The 21,693-nt window shown below is 39.9% G+C and overlaps 1 protein-coding gene across 1 annotated transcript in view; it reads right to left on the reverse strand.

Moving 5' to 3' along the window:
• The window catches only part of slc8a2b (solute carrier family 8 member 2b), a 53,067-nt gene that overhangs the window by 8,849 nt on the left and 22,525 nt on the right, over positions 1-21,693 (reverse strand). Inside the window, exons 3-14 of the mRNA XM_089013557.1 lie at positions 12,371-12,793; positions 11,996-12,133; positions 10,744-10,971; positions 8,661-9,041; positions 7,338-7,463; positions 6,158-6,353; positions 5,391-5,521; positions 4,958-5,331; positions 4,725-4,828; positions 3,765-3,782; positions 2,470-2,594; positions 817-916 (exon numbers count right to left, since the gene is read on the reverse strand). Of these exons, the coding sequence (XP_088869683.1) occupies positions 817-916; positions 2,470-2,594; positions 3,765-3,782; positions 4,725-4,828; positions 4,958-5,331; positions 5,391-5,521; positions 6,158-6,353; positions 7,338-7,463; positions 8,661-9,041; positions 10,744-10,971; positions 11,996-12,133; positions 12,371-12,736 (2,287 nt within the window). The 5' untranslated portion in view covers positions 12,737-12,793. The remainder of the gene's footprint in view (positions 1-816; positions 917-2,469; positions 2,595-3,764; positions 3,783-4,724; positions 4,829-4,957; positions 5,332-5,390; positions 5,522-6,157; positions 6,354-7,337; positions 7,464-8,660; positions 9,042-10,743; positions 10,972-11,995; positions 12,134-12,370; positions 12,794-21,693) is intronic.

Consider the following 21,693-nt stretch of genomic DNA (forward strand, 5'->3'; position numbering starts at 1 on the left):
ATAGGCTGCTGACTGTGCAAATTGCCAAACGGACCGAAATTCCGTAATTTCCAAACCGAACGAAGATTTCAAAATCGGAATATAGCAAACGTATTATTTGAAAAAAAAAAAAAAAAAAACAAAACGTGAAAAAGTTGTACGCCCGCCGTAAAAGTTGCACACCACGGGCGTCTGGGAAGACGTTATTTCAGACACTGGTATAAGGCGCATCGGAGTATAAGGCGCACCCCCAATGAAAGCTGTATTTTCAAACTTGTTCCATATATAAGGCGCACCCCCCCGAATGAAAAATATTTTCTAAATATAATATAAAAATATATAAAAGTTTTCCAAATATATGACACGCCACATTATAAGGTGCTACAGTACAGTCTGGTGGTACGCATTACTTCTTAGGTGGGGGGGGGGGGGGGGATTCGGTGGCTGCTGACAGTGTTTGCAAGACCTGTTGTGGCTCAATATTACTTCTCATATAAGGCGCAGGGTCATCTTTTGAAGAAAATCAACGCTTTTGGGTGTGCCTTATGCACCAGAATATACGGTACCCTAAGAAAACATTGTACACTGTACTAACATTGTAACGCAACATTGTAACGATCTGGAGCACAGATTCAAGCACCGACCTCTAAGGCGCTTGCAAAGGGCAAGGAATGAGAAAATGTACAGTAAATTGCTTCTGAAACTAAACGGAAAAGAGAATCCAAGACACAACATAGTAATAGAAAAATACAAGCAAAACACAATGAATCTACAGCAAAAAGGCAAAAGGAAAATGACGCACACGCGCACATTTACACGTACATGCACTTGTTATACCTGCGCTGACAGTGACGGCCTCCACAAATTGCTCTCTCCAGGAGTGTGTGCCAATGACCAATGCCAGGTTAGTCTTCTTAATGAGCTTGTCAACTGTGCTCTGTTAAAAAAAAGAAAGAAGGTTTTGGACAAGACGCGAAAGACCACAAACCCTTTCTTCCAGTCCACTAATGCTGAAGAGGTGTGTGTTCAAATACTTTGGTCCAAAACGTAGCATGAGTGCTATTCTAAAAAAAAAAACAGACCACTGTAATCCATTTAAGCAAACGTTTCAAGCATAAGGATGGACATTTTTCACGCTAACGACTTATATTAACATCACCTACTTATGCAGAAATTAATTGCTATGGGGGTTAGAGCTTTTTGGCGACATCAATACATCATTAACACGCCGAGATTGACATTAACCACCACTAAGGCTGCGGAGAGGTTTTACATCAGCAATTTCCCAGGCGCTTTCTCTGAGGACGAAAGCGTGACCGATCAATGTGGATCCGATCGCCAACGGGCAGTCAGAGAGAGAAGTTGTGCATATATTAAGCATCTTGACCGCTTTGACTCAGCACTCTGTTGTTATAAGCCAAAACAAATTCAATGTTATTACTTTATCACCCATTAAATATGCTTATTAATAACAAATAATGACAATATAGTAAAGTAAAATGCGTTTTATACTTTTTCTTGTGCAAGTCTTTATATCAGAATCAGAATCAGAATCAGAATCAGAATACCTTTATTCGTCCCGCAATGGGGAAATTTGCAGTCCACAGCAGCAATTGAAGAGGGATGGGGTTGGGGTGGGAGTGAAAGGATAGAAAACAAGATATTCTAAGCATAACAAAATAAAAATGTCAACTGTATACTGTGCAAATGTAGATGTGCAAAAACCGTTCTATAAACAAGACTGTACATAGTGCAGAATCAAGAGATGCATTTAGATATATTGCAACAACCCATATTTACAAGTGTCCAGTTTTTTTTTTTGTTTTTTGTTTTTTTTTTTTTTTTTCACATGTGATCATTGGGAATTGTGAAGCCTGACAGCAGTCGGTAGGAACGAGCGGCGGTACCTCTCCTTCTTGCAGCGCGGGTGTAATAGTCTCTGGCTAAAGGAGCTACCCAGAGCTGTCAGGATGGGCAGGAGGGGGTGGGAGGGGCTGTCCGTCATAGCTTTTAGTTTAGCTAGCGTCCGTCTGTTGGACGTCTGTTGGACGGAGTCTTGATAATGTAAACAGTCAAAAGAAAAGCACGAAGCAAAGCCTAATTGGGGTTGAACTAATCTTGTATAATGCATTGAGTCTCAACCAGTGTGCAGAGAGGATTGGGGGGGGCACATTAGTGTGCCGTGAAACTTCTAATGGTGTCCCGGGGGGGAATGTTTTATTCATAACAAATAATGCATTGTTGTCCATATTCCTAAGCCAGCAATTTATAGCGACAAAAGCAATAACTAGTCTTCTAATAGATGGCAAAAAAGTATGACATTGACGTATGTGTCCTCTTTTTGTGATCATTTTGTTTGTATTTTCGGAATCTATTATCTTAAAATAAATGTCTTGAAAATCTCTGGCACAATGCATTACAGACGTTGTATTAGGTCGAGTTTGCAGTACATTCACATCGATTTTATTCAAATAAAAGTGAATGCCGCACCTTGAACTCGTAGGACTCCTCGATGACCACTTCTAGCCGGCTGTGCTCCCCCAGGATGGGTTTGCCCATCTCGGCAATCCTTCGGGCCTCCTCCTCCTCGGCGCTCAGCTGCCCCTCAGAACCCTCTGAAAGGAGAATTTACGAGCGTGTCACACATGTGTTCAATTAAAGGACAACCGACGTCTCCGGACAAGTTGTGTGCATAATTTGTAAAATGGCTTCAAATGACTTCTACTGAGCGTATTTTACAAAGATTACACCGCATATAGCTATATTTTACGTTTTAAGACTAGCGCTGAATATTCCGGAAGTCTTGTCTTTGAGTTGGTGACGAGTCCTCACCCTACGTCACTGAAGGAACGCCCCTGACCGAAAAAAGGACACATCGTATCAGTCCTTCCATCACGTCAATGCATTTTGCTGTACTTTGGTCTGAAAACGTCGTGTAGGACCAAAAAGAGGCAGAAGAGGGCGACAAAGCTCCATGTAAGGAATTAATCAGCCTGTGGAAATGGGCTGATTAATTCCTTACACGGCTTTGTTGCCATTTTCTGCCTTTTTTGGGTGCGACATTTCCTACCCTTGATGCCTCAAAATTACACGGAATATATTCTTTAATCGATTGCAAACATGTATGCTTTCTTCTTCAGAACTATTTGAATCATATTCATAACTGGATGAGTAACAAGAAAGCATATTCTCCGAATCTGAAGCCATTGTTTTGATTCTCCAGCAAGGCAAGACGTCTTAGGGTGACATCACGAAAAAGGGGGTGGGACCTTCTGAAACTGGCCACTTCCGGTTTCAAATTGAAGTACTCTTTAGACACTTTAAGTCATTTTTATTGGTGTTTTGCATTTGACAAAAAATATCATACTGCGTGTTTTGGGTATTTTAGATGCTATAAAACGTTTTTCTGATGAAAGTTAGGAAACAAAAAAGTGACGTCGGTTGTTCTTTAAATGATGATCAAGTCAGTGTAAAACCGCTGGGTTGCCTGTAGATTTTCCTCAAGTGGGTTATAAGGTAACATTACTTATTTTGACCCAATTTGGGTTGCAGCTGGTGGTCATGTTTGACAGTTTTGGTGTGACCTGAAATTGAAGTCAATCTCATGTAACATTTTTAGCTTTGACAAACATATCATATAAGGGACTTGCTCTTGCTTCATCTTCTTCTCAGAAATCGCTGGTTTTAAAATGTCTCGGTATTTTGGTCTGTAACTAGTAATAAGTGATTGCAAAGGTGAGGGCACAAGCAACATAACAAAAAGCATAAGACAGAAGCCATCTTACCTTGGCTGAGTAGCAGAGCTGTGATAAACACAAAGAGAGAATTATTGACAACAAGATGTCACACATGCACACTGATTTATTTACAACACACTTCATTATTTATTTAGTGCTTGTGAATGTGTATGTTGGGGTGAAAATGCTTAAAGTGCTGGGTACAGTACATAAATAAAGTGTACTGTACAGTACATAAATATGCGTGTATAACATATCGGATATGCAGTATATGGTCAACATGCAGGGTTCATGTCTTTAACGTGTTGGTTCTACAGTATGTGATTATGATATTCAAAGTACAGACGCTCCTCTACTTATGAACGTTCGAGTTACGAACACCAGTACAATTTTATAGTAATATACAGTATGTAGTATTCTCTCCAGGTGTACATGTACATATCATTATAGTGCATATATTTTATTTAATGTTTATTTTTCAGTACAAACCAATACAGGTTACTTATACAAGCCTTAAATATACTTATATAAACCTTAAACATACAGTAAAGTCTCGTTATATCGATATCGGTTATATCGATAGTACTGCTTATTACGATACTATTTCTATGAACGCTAGGAGAAAATTTACATGCCACAGGATCGGATATATCGATAGTCCGGTTATATCGATATTTTTTCCGACTCCCGAGAATATCGATATAACGAGACTTTACTGTACTTAGCATTAAAAACACGTTCCATACAAAATATAGCACTGAATCAACTTAGGAACGAATTCAATTTATGAACGACTGTTCAGAACGTATCTCGTTCATAAGTTGGGGAGCGTCTGTATGTGATCAGCTTTTGGAGGATTGGTGGTATATGTGCCAGGCTGACAATTTCGTATGTGTGAATGTCCAAGACATTCGTGATCACGTTCGGGAAATGTGGCATGTGCTTGGCGTGTGAAGTGACGCCAATATCTGTTTATTGTGTGATCGCTGAGATAGAGTGGCTGCTGACCTGAAATTCCTCTTTTTAGCCAGCGTGGCTCCTCCAAGACGATAAAGAAGTTTTCGTGCTTTTCGTATTCTTCATCATCAATTATCCTCAAGTGGAGCGTTTGACTGCACATGCGAAAACAAACACGCAGACATGCACACACACATGCAAAGATTCAACTATTAGTTTTGTGTGATGCTGCTAGTTGTTGCATAAAATGTCATAGAAAGTTATCATTAATGGCCTGAGCTCACGTTGTCTGGTCATTGGTAAACTCCAGCTCGCCCTGTGCTTCCTCATAGTCCTCGCCCGCCTTGGCGGTGCCCGACTCGGTGTGATACGGCAGGATGACGGTGCCGCGGGCGCCCGAGTTTCGCACCACCGTTACTTCCATGGTGCCCACGCTCTCGCTGGTGCGCACCATGCGTTCACCAAAAGTAAAGATGCCAGCATGGTCGTCATCTAGAATAGTCACGGTGGCCACCAGGGGCTCCACCAGCTGGGCTTTGGGCACGGCGCCCGCGTCATCACTTTCAAACATGCCCTCAGCGTCGCCCACCCGCAGGTTGAGCAACCGCACGAAAAAGTGCTCATCCTCCTCAAATATGTCGTCGTCGATGATGCCAACCTAGAGAATAAACATTTAAGTGGTTGTATATACAGAAAGCAATTTTTGTCTTTTCTTGCCTTAATGTCTTTGCGAGTCTCTCCAGGTTTGAACACCAGTGTTCCTTCACTGTACTCGTAATCGGAGCCGGCGTTGGCAGAGCCGTCTTCGGTCCTGTAGTCTACGTAGAATGTGTTCTCACCCAGGCCCCCTGAAAGCACCAGATTGGAAATTCAATCAGTGACATTTACATCAGGCCAATGTTGGATTTTCAGTCAAGAAATTTGCCTCAGTTTTGACTTACAGAAACCCAACTTTTAAGATTTGAATGGGTACGCGTAGAGACCTTAAATGAGGAGCGAGGGGTAGACCAATGGCGGTCCTTTTCACTGTCTTTAACTGTGTAGCGTGGGTCAATCATACTCGACACAGGGCTACAGATGAGCACTAAATGTCACATTTTGCCTCAAATGGGTGTATCCAAACAAAAAATAAATCAAAGATGGCGCCCGAGTAGGCAGCAATCAACAAGTGCTCTCACGAGCCTTGCTTGTTTGTTTGTTTTTGAACATTCTGAACATTCATAAAACTGTGTGAATGAGAGGAAAGTACTTTGGAAGTTAAATGATAGTGGAATGCTCTTTAATTTTTGACATCAGCTCCTAAAAATTTAAATTCGGAGCCCGTGGGTTCCCATTATTTAATTCCTGGCCCAACATCGGCTGGGAACCAGTCAAGGGTATACCTTGAAAGGAGGACAAGTGCTTCAGAAAACAGATGGACAATTTATGATACCATAATTAATATACACAAATTAAAGCCAAAACCCTCGTTTTAGTTTCCCTACCCTGGCATATAACAGCTAGTGTAAGGATCCCGCAGTTCTCCATGCACTGGCTGTGAGCACTTTCAAAGGAGATGCGGCTGCACATGGCCAGGTCGTCGTCTTCTGGTACCTCCTCTTCAGTGGCCACCGCGCGGCGAGCGTGGTCGGCGGCATGCTTCTTCAGGACGTTACCAGCTCCGATCATCATGCGCGTTGCCTTGAGGGAACAAAGCGAAGATGATTGTAGTGGGGGTACAGAAAGAGACAGACCACACACGTCCATGATAAGATTAGATTTTGGGGGCAGTGGATTCCTGCCAATAATAATGATAAAAAATCATTTAAACGCCTACTGCACTAGTGTCAAACACAAGGCCTGGGGGCCAGATCTGGGCCCGCACATCATTTATTACGGCCCGCGACAGCAAATCATGTGAGCCTATTTTTCATGATGCATGCTAAAAATCCGTACCAAAATACAATTTTGCCATGTGCAAAAAAATAATCCTGATATTTTGTATACATTTTGTTCAATACCAGTAACACATCAACAGACGGATGCTAGTTAAACTGAAAGCTATGATGGACAGATCATCCCACGCCCTCCTGCCCACGCTGACAGCACTGGGCCTTCAGCCAGAGACTGTTACACCCGCGTTGCAAGAAGGATAGATTCCGCCGCTCATTCCTATCGACTGCTGTCAGGCTTCTTTATAAACACGTGAAAAAAAAAACACACACATTGTAAATAGCACAGCCACCTTATGTTGAGTCAATACAGTTACATATATCAAATATGCTTTTTATACTGAATTTTTATACTTTGCATTATGCACAGTAGTTTTTATGAAACATTTTTGCGCAGTTATACATTTCAGTCTTCTGACATTTCTATTATGCATAGAATACTTAGTTTTTATCATTTCACCACCCACCCCTTTCAATTTTACTGCTGTAGATTGCAAATTTCCCCATTGTGGGACTATTAAAGGCTTTCTGATTCTGATTTGTTATATGTAATAATATAATGAGATGATGAAACATTGTTATTCACATGAACCTTTATTGATGAGCAAAGAGACATACTGTATTTGACATACGAAAAAAAGCACTGAAGAGAATGGGAGTTGGACTCTAAAACAGATGCTTCGATGATGAATGCCAGGGACAGGGACTGGGCACAGGTTATTGGAGTGTTTACCTGTATGCGGTAGAAAGCTCGGCTCTTCTGCTGGTGCAGCAAGGCGTAGTAGTTAGCCAGCTCCATCAGCTGATCCAGTTCTTTGTCAGGATACTTCTGCTTCAGCTCCTTCAGGATACGAATGACCTTGAGGGGGCGTTTAAAAGAGGCATACTGTATGACATTCTTTCGCTGACAGTCAAAACTGTATGCATCAATTTTTTACCTATTAACATCGGAGTGCAAGGGAAACATTATGGTGTAAAAATGCAAAAACAAACAAGCAAACAAATAAAGCCCAACTAAATAAATAAATAAATAAATAAATAAATAAATAAATAAATAAATAAATAAATATAAAAGCCAGATCATTGTTAGATTAAGTTAAAAAGAAGCTAAATTGTGAATATAAATAAATAAACGAATAAATAAAAACAAATAAGTAGATAATAAATAAGCAGCTAATAAATAAGCAGCTAAAACATAAGCAGCTAAAAAATAAGCAGATAATAAATAAGCAGATAATAAATAAGCAGATAATAAATAAGCAGATAATAAATAATAAATAATAAATAATAAATAATAAATAATAAATAATAAATAATAAATAATAAATAAAAAGCCAGATCATTGTTAGATTAAGTTAAAAATAAGCTAGATTGTGAATATAAATAATAAATGAATAAATAAAAATAAACAAGTAGATAATAAATAAGAAGATAATGAATAAGCAGCTAATAAATAAGCAGATAACAAATAAGCATATAATGAATAAGCAGATAATAAATAAGCAGATAATAAATAAATAAATAAATAAATATAAAAGCCAGATCATTGTTAGATTAAGTTAAAAAGAAGCTAAATTGTGAATATAAATAAATAAACGAATAAATAAAAACAAATAAGTAGATAATAAATAAGAAGATAAGCAATAAGCAGCTAATAAATAAGCAGATAACAAATAAGCAGATAACAAATAAGCATATACAGTAAAGTCTCGTTATATCGATATTCAAGGGAGTCCGAAAAAATATCGATATAACCGGGACTATCGATATATCTGACCCTGTTCGCATGTAATTTTCTCCGTGCGTGCATAGAAATAGTATCGATATAACCGGGGCTATCGATATATCCGATATCGATATAACGAGACTTTACTGTAATAATAAATAAATAAATAAATAAATAAATATAAAAGCCAGATCATTGTTAGATTAAGTTAAAAAGAAGCTAAATTGTGAATCTTAAATCAGTTTAAAACAAAAGTTCATTTTGAATTTGAAAACGAAAAATACCGCAAGGAGTATTCAACCATCAGTTCTGTGATGTAGCTCTTCCCACCTCCTTTCGGCTCTCATCCAGCTCCCGACTGGTCTCCATATTGACCAAGGCGCTGTTGGAGTTGGGCAGTGTGCCCCCAGCGCCCGTGGATGTAGACCGGGCCATCGCCCCACCCAGGTTATTGGCCGCTGCACCCTCTCCACTGCCATTCTCAGCAGGGACTACGGCAGCTCCACGTGGTGGGAACTTGCCATCCGTGACCATTTCCACGCCACCCTTATTAGGCGTCAGGTCACCTTCCATCTCCACGACGATACCGTGACGTTTGTCGGCACGGTAGCGCTTGCCCATGTATTTGTAGAAGAGCAGACGTCGATCAGCGATCCAGGCCAGGATGACACACACTGGGAAGTACAGCAGGGTCACCAAGGCCTCCCACACCTGAGGCACAGGAAATGAGTTTGAACCATTAATACACTTTGGAAAAGTTGAGTCTTATTAATCGACACAGTCACACATCTAAAAACAGAAAGCAATCAGTGTTTCACTGGAAGTGGCTTGTCTATATTTGACTGCAATGTTTGCATTTGATGAACAGAAATTAGCGGGGTGTGTATGTTTTTGAAATTGGCTGATGAAAGTGTCTAAGCTTAGTTTATAGGAGCTGGTGTTATTGTAGGGAGTGTCGTAATTGTGTCGAGTAATGCGTTTTGAATTAATCGTGGTATCTTTGGTTTACGAGGATGCAGTGGCGAGCCGTGCATTTCACACCTAGGCATTAAAGTGGTACGTCTCAATCAATTCAACCCTCAATAACTGTTTTATGGCTATAAAACCTTTATTGCAACTATAGCTGTAACTGTGGCTCATATAAAAAGTGTGATTTGCTACATGTCCACTAGAGGGTACAATTAGCCAGGAAATAAGGGCTGCGAGAAGGCCTCGGTGTCGCCAACTCAAAATTGGATATGTTAAAGCAAAAGTTTTATCAACACTTATTTTATGCTACATGGCCCGCAGAACTGATTGTGAAGGCGTCGGAGTGGATTTCTGACCCTGCTAACAAATGATAGCTGAAATGTGACTGTTGACCTTTGTCGTCGTGACGTCACGCCAAGACGTCTTGCATTGCTTGTGAATCAAAACAATGTCTTCAGATTCGGAGAATATGCTTTCTTGTTACATATCTAGTTATAAATATGATTCAAATAGTTCTGAAGAGGAAAGCATACATGTTTGCAATCAATTAAAGAATTATATGTGCCATTTTGAGGCAACATTGGGGGAAAATCTCTCAGCAAAAAAAAAGAGGCACAAAATGGCGACCTCCAGTGGCCACCTCCGCTTCCACAGGCTGATAAATTCCTTATATGGAGCTTGGATGCCCTCTTCTGGCGGCTTTAGGGTGCAACACGGTTCTCAGACCAAACATGTACAGAAAAATACATTGACGTGATGGAAGGACTGCTACAATGTGTCTTTTTTTCGGTCAGGGGGGCGGTCCTTTCGTGACGTCACGTACGGACTCGTCACCAACTCAAAAACAAGACTTCCTGAATATTCAGAGCGAGTCTTAAAACGTAAAATATAGCTATATGCGGTAGAATCTTATTAAAATACGCTCAGTAGAAGTCATTTGAAGCCATTTTACAAATTATGGACACAACTTGTCCGGAGACGTCGGTTGTCCTTTAAATATGAAAACACACATCTGGAAGCAGCACAATAGGGGAAAAGCAATAAAAGGAATTCAGCTGAAAGACAATTTGGAATTATTTAATAACAATTCTTGTACATAATTTAATTAACTCATTCACTGCCATTCATTAATTTATTCGGGAATTGAAAATATGACCTAGAGTGCGATTCCCAAATTTGTTCGGGTTTGTTTTTTCTTGTTTGGGTGCCGATAAAGAGCTCTCTGTATGACTTCTGGCAATGTATTTTTCTTTACATAAGGTGGCAGCATTTCCATTTTTTCCATGTTAGCGCTTTTGTTCCAGCTTCAGCTGTTGTTAATGCGCTATATAAACAAACAAACAATTATTTTTTAAAAATGCTGTCTGAATCGGCTATTTTGTGAGGGCAAATAGCGTATAAGTACATGGACCTTAAGCCATAAAGGCACTAAGGCCAAATTCACCTCGACCACGCCAGGCGACATGACGGACAGGATGAGGTAGAGCCAGATGTAGGCGAAGATGCTCCAGAAGGCGGTGATGAAAAAGACCCGCAGGTGTTTGATCTTGCGCACTTGACCTTGGGGGATGGTCCACACGCAAATGCCAATGATCACAAACATGTTGAAGGCGGCACTGCCCACGATGGTGCCTGGTCCCAACTCGCCCGCCCTGAATTCGTGACCGCACACCTGGAGAGATGGTGACAAAAAAATAAAGATGATTCTTGGCAAAAGTCGTCAGTCCCAGTGTAGTTACTTGTAGAGGAAACAAATGTGGAAAAACTACAAGTAGTTTTTTAACTACTATACTTAAATGGGAAGTCAACACAAACATTTTCTTTTCAATAGTATTTTTTTATGCACTTTCCATGAATCATTTCTATTCTGTTTGTGGAGTATGCGTTAGGGCACAAAAGCCATTCATTTTTTTAGCAATGTCCTGGGGCAGTCATTTTGCCACTTTTCGCGAGCTGAAAATTAGTTACAGTTGCTTATAGCTGAGGTAACGACAAATCATAGTTCAGCTGGTTTTGGAAGATGAGACAATTTTGGGGTTGGTAAAAGTAAAAAAGTATAGATTGGTATGAATTTCAGTGAAAAATAAATATTTTTTAAACAGTTGTCAGAGATATGACAGTCAGACACTGTGGACAGAGACCCGGAACCAGAAAGATTGTCCCTACTGCCGGCAGGAAACGCAGTCATCCATGACATATGTCTGAATTCTGCGGCCCTCTGCCAAGCTATTTATTGAGACTACATGCAAATTAAAGTGATAGATTAGTAAAACATAGTTTTCTTGATTATAATACCACGCCTCTGGATGTTCTGAGCTGTAAGCAATAAAACATTGTGTTTTCCATGAACTGATAAATTTGTAACCTGGCTAATGACCTTTTCCTGTGAGGGAGTTTGAAGTACTAAATTAGTTGTGTGAGAAGGAGTTTTCCCAAGTCCTATGTTCTGTACCAGGCCAGATCTCCTCGATGAAGCTGACAGTTTCACTTGCTGTGTCTGTTGACCTGATTGACCCCAGGTTGGCTGTGCTTCAATTGTGTATTGAGTCACAAGTGTTGACTAAGCATATAACAGTATGAAACTTTTAAATATGAAAACTTCTTATTCTGTCTAATCTCTATCAACAGTCAAATACAACACCTCTCTGATAATGTAACAACAACATGCATGCGTGCGCAGACGCATGTTTTAGTACCTCTATGACTGACAAGAGGATCTCCGGCGCACTGGAGCCCAAAGCCATTAAGGTGAGATTTGACACTGTTTCGTTCCATATTCGAACGGTTGCCACTGATGTTTCTCCATTTGGCATTGTGATGGTCACCTCCTTCTCCTGTTAGCCAAACACACACACGCACCACAAGAATATAAGCATGCATATGGATTAGTGAAAATAGAATTCAATTGCATTTTAATTAAAGATGTTACTCGTACAAGGTGCGGAAATGCTGATTAAATTAATTTAATGAATTGAAAGGTATCACAAACAAGTGCATTTTGCGAGTGCAGGTTTAGTTGAACTGACTCAAAATGGCCAGATATCCAGCAATGAGAGGAAAGATGACCTCACCTGTGATGTAATGACCTCGATAGACGCCATGAAGCGGTCGGCGATGATGGAGACACCCAGAAACATGTACATGAGGGACACAAAGTAAACCACTGCCCGGGCGATCTGCTCCCCGATGCCAGGCCTGATGGGCATCCAGACAGGCAACAGGATGCCCGGCTTGCACACAGTCTCCTCGTCACACTTGCCCAAGGGCGGCACACTGCTGTTTCCATATGACCCCGCCGAAGGCAGGGAAGAGGGAAGAAGAGAGGTGGAGACCGCGGTCCCACGACGGGACTCGGATTGGCATGGTGGCATCGAGGAGAGGAAGAGGATGGCAAAGAGGAGGGGGAGGAAGGGGGCGGGTGAGGTCAGGCGGAACATGGTGGCACTCTCTGGATGACACACGAAGGAAGGCTTCAGGCTAAGACACTAGTTGACCTTTAAGACAAAAAAAAAAAAGAAAATCAACATATCAATTAAAAAAAAAAACGTTTTAACCATGGAACCAGGAATTAATGAAGATTACGGGAAGTGGGGTGTGCAAGTGCCATACATTATTTTAATAAATAACAAAACAGTAGCCAAACAAAAATAGGCAAACAAATTGTAAGTAAAATTGGCTGTAGGAGGACCGTCCTCATTCATTCATGGGACATGAATGAATTATTATTATTATTATTATTATTATTATATTATTATTATTATTATTATTACTATTATTATTATTGTTGTTGTTGTTGTTGTTGTTGTTGTTGTTGTTGTTGTAATCGTAGTCGTGATTACATGACATTAGATTAGATTAGATTAGATAAACCTTTATTTGTCTCACAGCGGAGAAATCTACATTTCACACCAGGAAAAAAAACAAAATACAGAAGCTGCTGTAAAGGCAGCCACTCTGGCGGCGCCACCTTGAAGTAAAAAAAAATACTAATAATGTGACACAACACAAAAGACACAGACAGTCATTCAATCTTAAACACTTTCTGCACCCTCTTTGTTGTATGAAGCAGTTCGAGATGAAAGAGAAGAGGATCAAAGCGTCATTTTCATTAGTGGATCAGGGACGCCATGGTGGAATGTGCACGTCTGCTACAAGCTAAATTTTGAAAGCAAACGCCAAACTGTAGCATCCACTGATTAAATATATTAGAAATATTATAATATAGTACATTAATGATATGTAGATTATGTAAATTAATTATAATGTAGTATTATAGTAATATTGCTAATAAAATTACAACTACTACTACTAGTACCACTGCTACTACTACTACTACTACTAATAATAATAATATTGCATAATTTAAATGAGTTATTTTTCAGCAGTTTTCCCCATGTTTCAATTCCCTTATGTGAACATCCAAGGTAATCCAAACAGCCAGAGGGAATACGTCGAACTCGTTTGTTGCAATTAGAAATAAAAAAAAATCCGGCATAAAAAGTCAAAGCGTTTCACTATCAATCTCACCAAAAAATAAATAAATAAATAGATGAATAAATAGATGAATCATGTGCTGAATGATAAAAATATGAGCGTGCTGATGGAGCACGGAGCGCTTGTCTGTTGCCATGCCGACAGGGGCAGGGATCCTGAAGAGCAAATCAATCAATGGTGGAGAGATGAGAGGGTTGTTTTTGAGAAAGCGACAAAGAGAGCAAAGATTCATTCATCAACTGGAGGAGACCGAGCTGAGGCCCAACATCATTTTTTTCAATGAGAGACACGCACACGAGCGCATACACACACACTTTAGGCCTCAAAAAATGGAAAAAAATATGATTATATTCTCTCATTTCCTATGCCAGCTGTTAACATATATAAAGAAAGGGTATTCAACTCCCCTTGACAAGATCCTTCATTTACTCTGTTTCTAATACAGATGCAAGTTGACATACGAGAGCATCGACTTGCGAGTTTTTTTGATACACAAACATCGCGTTTTATTTTTTTTTTTTTCAAATTTGGAGATTCAAGCAAAATTTGATATAGACATTGATATCCGACCCCCACCACAACATGGTGGCAGCCCACCTCATAACATCCATTAGTTCACATTGGTTTCCTTGCAGTGGAAAAAAATATCAGTTGGTGGGAGTATTATGACCTCACAGAAGCAGAATTGTCAGGAAGATGCAGTGAAGACACATCAAGTTGATCTGATTGACAAAAGTTTTGTGTGTGTGTTGTTATTTTTTTAAATACATAATTTTTAAATAAATCTAAGTACGTACTCAAACTACACTGAGATTTACTACTACTACTACTACATTATAAGGCGCTACAGTAGACACTCGGGTTACGCACTCCCTCTTCGACAGGGGGAAATGGAGTTGGTAGCTGCTGACAGGAGTTGCGAGATCTGTTGTGGCTCAATATTCCTTCACATATAAGGCGCACCTGCATATAAGGTGCAGGGTCATCTTTTGAAGAAAAGGAAAGCTTTTGGGTGCGCTTTATATGCTGAAAATACGGTACCTTTTTTTTTGTTTTGACTCCAAGATGGCGGCGCGAGACTGGCTACCTTTACGGCACCGCCTGTATTTTTATCTACTTCTTTCTTTTTTTGCTGTGAAATGCATATTTATCCACTGAGAGACTAATAAAGGCTAATCCAATCCAATCCAAAAGAGCACAATGTTGTATGGAATAAAGGTTGAGGAAAAAGCACAGAATGCACATTTTATTAAAATATAGTTTTGTTTTGCTATTATGTCTGACTGACGCACCCGCATTTTTTAACATAAAAACCATCACGACAACAATTGTCACATTAACATCCTTGCTTGTTCACTAATGGCCACCACAATGCTCATTCATCACAACTTGGCTGCAGCCACCTTTGGACATAATGAGCCATTATTGTTACTTTTACCCACAATGCACTGCGGCTGCTTGTTTCTCGCCATCGGCCTCTTTCTGTCTCGAGTGCTAATTGTCAATCACTTCCCTGCTGGATGGCACGTCTATGTGTGACTCTGACGTAGCCTCATGCACGGGCTGTTATTGTGTTTCAGCACCAGTGTGAATGCTCCATTTGTTTGGAAATTGATTGACAGTCCGAGAAGTGGGCCAGCCTGGTTTCTTCACAAACACTTGATTGAAAAAAAGAGTTGGACAGGGATTTGTCATTTGGGGTTTAATCAGTGATGGGACGTCAGGGCCTGCAAGGCCTTCTCTGCTGGCCTAAAAATATCGCAATCACAGACTAATGTGAATTATATTTTGTCCATTAATTCTTATTAAATAATTCCAAATTGTCTTTTGGTTTACTTTCATTGCTTTTCCACTGTCGTGCTGCTTCCAGATGTGTTTTTTTCACATTTAAGCATTTAACCAATCACATTTCAGCCATCATTTGTTACCAAGGTCAAAAATGTGCCTTCACAATCAGTTCTGCAGGCTTTGGAGCATAAAAATGAATGGCGATGAAACAGTTGCTTTCACCAATCAGAGTTCGAGTTGGCAACCCAAGGCCTGCTTGCAGGCACTGGCAACGTCAGAGTTTTTGCAAATTAAAATTGCCTAGTCACATGATTGGCTAGTCACTAGCTAATCAGAGTATCACTAGCCGCTATTGATAACAGCATACTGGCTAGAACGAGCACACTGCATCTGCAGCAAGCTCCATAAGCAAATACATTTTTGTGCATTTATGTGTGCATAATAGCGGTTTTGACCACCCACAATGGCTGAAGGGGGAGAAGAATTGGATTTGATTGCAGATTTACTGTTAAAGTCATTTTCAAGACGGACTTTTCAAGAATAGATGGACATCATTAAGAAAGGTTGGACAGCTCCGAAGCGAGCAAAAATAGCAAATAATATTGCAATTTAATGAGGTTATCATGAATCAACATGTTCATAGTAAAAATGGGAACAGTTTAATGACAGTATTTCTTAACTTTCTTCAAGTCACAAGTTATTTCCTGGCCAACAACATCCTATGGTGGGCGTGTAGTAGCATTCGCAGCTGTGGAGTGATTCAGACCTAGCACTACTGAAGGCCTAGGAGTGACATGCACAGCCCATCACTGGGTTTAATCGCGTGGTTGTCAAATGTAGCTACTTGCTTTGCGCCATGACACAACATAAAAGCGGAGGTGCTCGGCCATCTTATCCTATTATGTCAGTTGCGTATGTATTCATGTCAAAATATGGAAATGGTTGCTCATCTTCATGCACTGCAACAGTTATTGACAAACACGGCAAAAACCTCAAGACGACCTTGACAGAGCAATTTCACCGTTTCAATCGGCGGGGAGAGAAACAAATCCCCTCACCAAACCCCCTAAGAAGGTCAAGGAAAAAAAACTAATTTTGTGACCACATTTTATAAAGTTTTTGGATCTTTTACTCATTTTGATGGCACGATATTAGACAATTTAAACTGGTCTGATCTTTTGTTTTTCCTCCTGGGGATGACATTAAGGTCCGAGCGGTTAATGTCACCACAAATGCTATCGGACGATCATTGAGGCGAAAGTTCACCTCCAATTATCTCCCGATCCAAGCTGATACCAGCTGATTGATGACCTCATTTAATGGAGGTCTTTCTGAAAAAAAAAAAAAAAAAACAGTTAGTATGTGTCTGGAAAGTAGTTCCGTCAATGTGTACATTCGCGGAGTTCAGAGGCGGAAGACTACACAACAAATTCATTAAAAGAAAATCAAGAGGAAGTGACCCTTTTATTGATGCTTTACAATAACTCATCTAAGCAACATCTGCTCGGATCGTTTGTGGGTCGATGAGTAGCACCCCTTGAGACTCTTCCATTATTAAGCTGCCAAAAGAGATCATATACAGATGCTATCATAACGCAGCGCTCATTATGCGAACACCCAGACAGCTCGAGAGTCTCATAATTGGCTCATTTTGATACAATGATTTTTTTTTCTAGGAGCCCACTGCACTCAATCCTGCCCAAACTGGTGCAGAGAAAAGACATATTTCAACCGCCATTTTACACTAAACTCATTCCATGTGGCGCAGACATTTTTGGTCCATCGTGTGATGAGAAATAATTGAATGAAACAATCAAAATTGAAACTCTCAGTCTTAATTTTCCATGGCAAGTTCCCTCACTCCAATTTTTATGATTTCCATACTAATGTTAAATGTTTTTTAGAATTGAGGAAGCGGCAGGTCACTAAGAATTCACAGTTATTGAAGTACGTACTTTTCGATTCTAACCACCCTTTACAACACAAACTAGGAGTTATCAGAACCCTCCAGCATAGGGCTAAACTAATACCAACAAGTGTCGAAGGTAGAGAAAAAGAATCAAAATATATCAGGAGAGCATTCACAGACTGTGGGTACCCTCAGTGGTCTTTTAACAAATGTCAAAAGGAAAGAATAGGGAATGAAACCAAAAATTCTGAAGATACAAAAAGCAGAGGAGTAGCAGTACCTTAAATTGCAGGAGTTTCTGAAAAACTACAGAGTCCTTTGGCAACACAAAATTCCTACTTATTTCAAACCGATAAACACTTTTAGGCAAAAAATAGTGCATCCAAAAGATAGGCTGCTAAATGAAAATCAAAGTAATGTAGTTTATTCAATACATTGTAAGAATGAAAATTGTAAAGAGCAGTACATTGGGGAGACTAAACAAATTCTAAAAAAAAGACTTTATCAACCTCGCAGGGATACTACTAGTGGACCTCAATCGGCAGTACGTATGCACCTAAAATCTAGCAACCACTCATTTGACAACAATGAGGTTAAACGCTTCGCGAAAGAACATAGATGGTTTGAAAGGCGAGTAAAAGAAGCGATTTTCATAAAACAGCTAAATCCTTCACTAAGCCGATATGGCGGTGTGAGGTTCAATTTGGATCGTTTGTACAACAGCCTGCTTAGGCAACATAGGATTAGTAATGCTGATGAGGTGATACCAATGCAAATAGGGCAATCAGGCCAATTGCTAGTCAGGACAATCAGTGGAGCCGCAGGGAGTAGTCCTCTGCTCGCCCAACCTGAGAGCAGGGACCTATCATAGCAGAGTCCGGCACACCGTCTCTCTCTCTCTCTAAAAATCACATTTTCACATTTTGTTTGTCTGAAAAAGATGAATGCTCTGTGATGGTGACCAGTCATCGTTTGATTACACACGCATCCTTTTCTTAAATTCACTTTCTCTGTAGTCCGAATCCTTCTTCACGCCGTTGTGAATATAAATTAGAGTAGTCGGTATTAAAAGTCAATTCCCAGATGACCACTTCTGGTACGGTGGAGAGAAAAAAAATGTGCCTGATCAGTGTTTTGTCTGCTACCATTGGTTCCATCGTAGCCCATGCACGTGAAATGAATGTTATCTGTGCCCTGCAGGCACTGAATGCAAAACCTTATTGATTGCCGCATTTATTCTGTGCAAAGTAATTGAATGTCGGGATTTTCAGTCTAAATGAAATGAAGACTCTTTTCTTGAAGACATCATTAAAGTCTGGATGTTTTTTTGAAGAATCCTTTTTCCACATCAGAGATTAAACCCAAATGTGTTTGTGTGGTGCCTCAAAAGAGAGCAAAAGTGCAGTTGAATATCGTGGGCACGTTAATGTGACGAAATGGTCTTGATGGTGAGCATCAAGAGAGAATGCGAGTGGTTGAAAAGTTGGATTAGAATGACTTTAGACGAGACCTGTGAGGATTTAAAGGACAACCGACATCACTTTTTTGTTTTTTTTAACTGACATCAGAAAAACATTTTACAGCATCAAAAATACCCAAAACACGCAGTATGATATTTTTAGTCAAATGCAAAACACCAATAAAAATGAATTAAAGTGTCCAAAATCTGCAAAAATTGAGCTACGAATTGGGCATTTTCAGAAATTCCCGCCCCCAGTTCGTGACATCACGCCAAGATGTCTTGCATTGCTAGTGAATCAAAACAATGGCTTCAGATTCGGAGAATATGCTTTCTTGTTACACATCCAGTGATGAATATGATTCAAGTAGTTCTGAAGAGGAAAGCATACATGTTTTCAATCGATTAAATAATTTATTTGTGCCATTTTGAGGCAACATTGGGGGGAAATCCCTCACCCAAAAAAAGAGGCGCAAAATGGCGACCTCCTGTGGCCACCTCCGTTTCCACAGGCTGATAAATTCCTTATATGGCGCTTGGACGCCCTCTTCTGGGCTTCTGGCGGCTTTTGGGTGCAACACGAGGTCCCCAGACCAAACAAGTAAAGCAAAATACATTGACGTGATGGAAGGACCGCTACAATGCGTCTTGTTTACGGTCAGGGGCGGTCCTTTAGTGATGTCACGTACGGAGTCGTCACCAACTCAAAAACAAGACTTCCTGAATATTCAGCGTGAGTCTTAAAATGTAAAATATAGCTATATGCGGTGGAATCTTTGTAAAATACACTCAGTAGAAGTCATTTGAAGCCATTTCACAAATTATGGACACAACTTGTCCGGAGACGTCGGTTGTCCTTTATGGCAGAGTGGTCGTGCCGAATAGCAGTGGTTGTGTGTTTAGCATTAGCATGGCATTCTCTGCTAACAATGGAATTTCTAATATTTGTTTATAAAAATGTATTGCCAACGGAGCACTCATCAAGAGTACAACATATATTATTTCATTTTCAAAGAATTATTTTTGTGATTTTTTGACACAACCACTGATTCGGAGCTCATGTACGTGGCACAATTGAGTGCTGAAGAGTGAGGAGAGGGAATGGAATAAAAGAATAAAAGCAAAGGAAAGAAAAGGTCAGCCAGCGACATAAACACCGAGTCATTAGGAGCTTTTGAAGCTGATTGGTGTCAAATACAATTAACGACAAATGAGAGAGAGGTTGTTCTGAAAAAGGGAGACATCACTGCCGGTGTTATGTAACCGGCCGAGCATGAAGTGGCTACAGAGGGACATGTCTTTCTTGTCCTCCTCATCCTCATTAGGGAGACTGTGGGAATGGATTGAGTGGCTGTTGGGAGCGTGCATGCTTCCAGTCATTGGACTCTTTAAGTGGATATACTGAATACGTAATTTGTGGTTTTTGCCATCAAAAACCGTGTTTTTGCAAAATTAGAAACCTATTTTTCTAAAAATACATAAATTCATACTCATGCGATTCAAACTTTGTTTTGAGTTTTAAAACATTTAAGCGACAGAAATGACACATTTCCTGCCCCAAAAGGTTTTTAATCAAAAAATACAAAAATGTAAATACCGTTTTTTTTTCAACTAAAAAAATATACATTTAAAAACATTTTTTATAACTGAAAAAAAGGAATAATTTGATTTCACAGAGAAGGTTTCTTCAGCCGTCATCTGTACTTCTTCGAAGGTGTCGGGACATTAGAAGTAATAAGTGTAGCCTAAGGAAATAGTCCCCTGCCCCTCCCCGACCTTAGGGCAGGGACCTATCAGAGCAGAGATCTGGCACCGGCACCTCTGGACAGCAGGGATATATGTATAGGGCCATTGCTACCAGCAAAATTTTAGTTAGTTGACGAAGCCTCTTGGATGAGAAGCGAAAAGTCAGATACCTTCAAAGAAGTACAGATGACGACTGGAGAAACATTTTCATCGATGGACCACTCCTGTACGACTGAGAGTTTACACGTTTCATAGAGAAGAAAAATTCACTGGAATAATTTTACATGTTTTTTTTTCTCAAAAGTAACCAACTTTATGTCAATTATTTTTTGGGAAATTCTCAAAAAATTCTTTCAACAAAAATAATCTTATTCTCATAATACTACACATTCAAAATTGACAGATTAAATCATGAATACGACTGTGAAACCTAATTTTACAGTGTTTGAATACGGCATCCTAAATAAAGGACACTCGCTTTTGTCCTTGAAGATGCATGTTTCAAAAAATACCTTAAATAAGTTGAAAAGGAGCATTTCCAACCCTATCAAGGCACGTTTACAAGGACATGGCTGAGCGCAACGCATTTACTCGGCTCTGGCTCCCATCTGAGTGGAAAGCGAATGAGATGCCAGAGTAGCCGACTGTGAGAGAGACCCACGTCAGCTGGGAAAAATATAGGCAGCAGTGATGTATCGATCACCTCGACCATGAGTACATCAGATGAGATTGGAAAACATGGCTGCCACCATATACAGTATTGCTTGTATCTTGATTTTTTTGGGGGCCACAATTTGCAATAATGGAGTCATTACATTTAATGGACCTTTTAATTCTGAAAATAAATGTCTTTTTATGGGAAATTAGAAATGTGCCAATATAAACAAAGAGGTATTTGGGCAAAGCATTGTAAATGACAAAAATGCTTCTTCATTTTTCATCCCTCCTTTTGCGCTAATGTCATTCTTTCACCCTCTACTCCCTACGGTAGCTGTGTC

Source organism: Hippocampus bargibanti, linkage group LG14, assembly GCF_051943395.1.
Source record: "Hippocampus bargibanti isolate YZ-2025 linkage group LG14, ASM5194339v1, whole genome shotgun sequence".
NCBI classification, from domain to species: Eukaryota; Metazoa; Chordata; class Actinopteri; order Syngnathiformes; family Syngnathidae; genus Hippocampus; species Hippocampus bargibanti.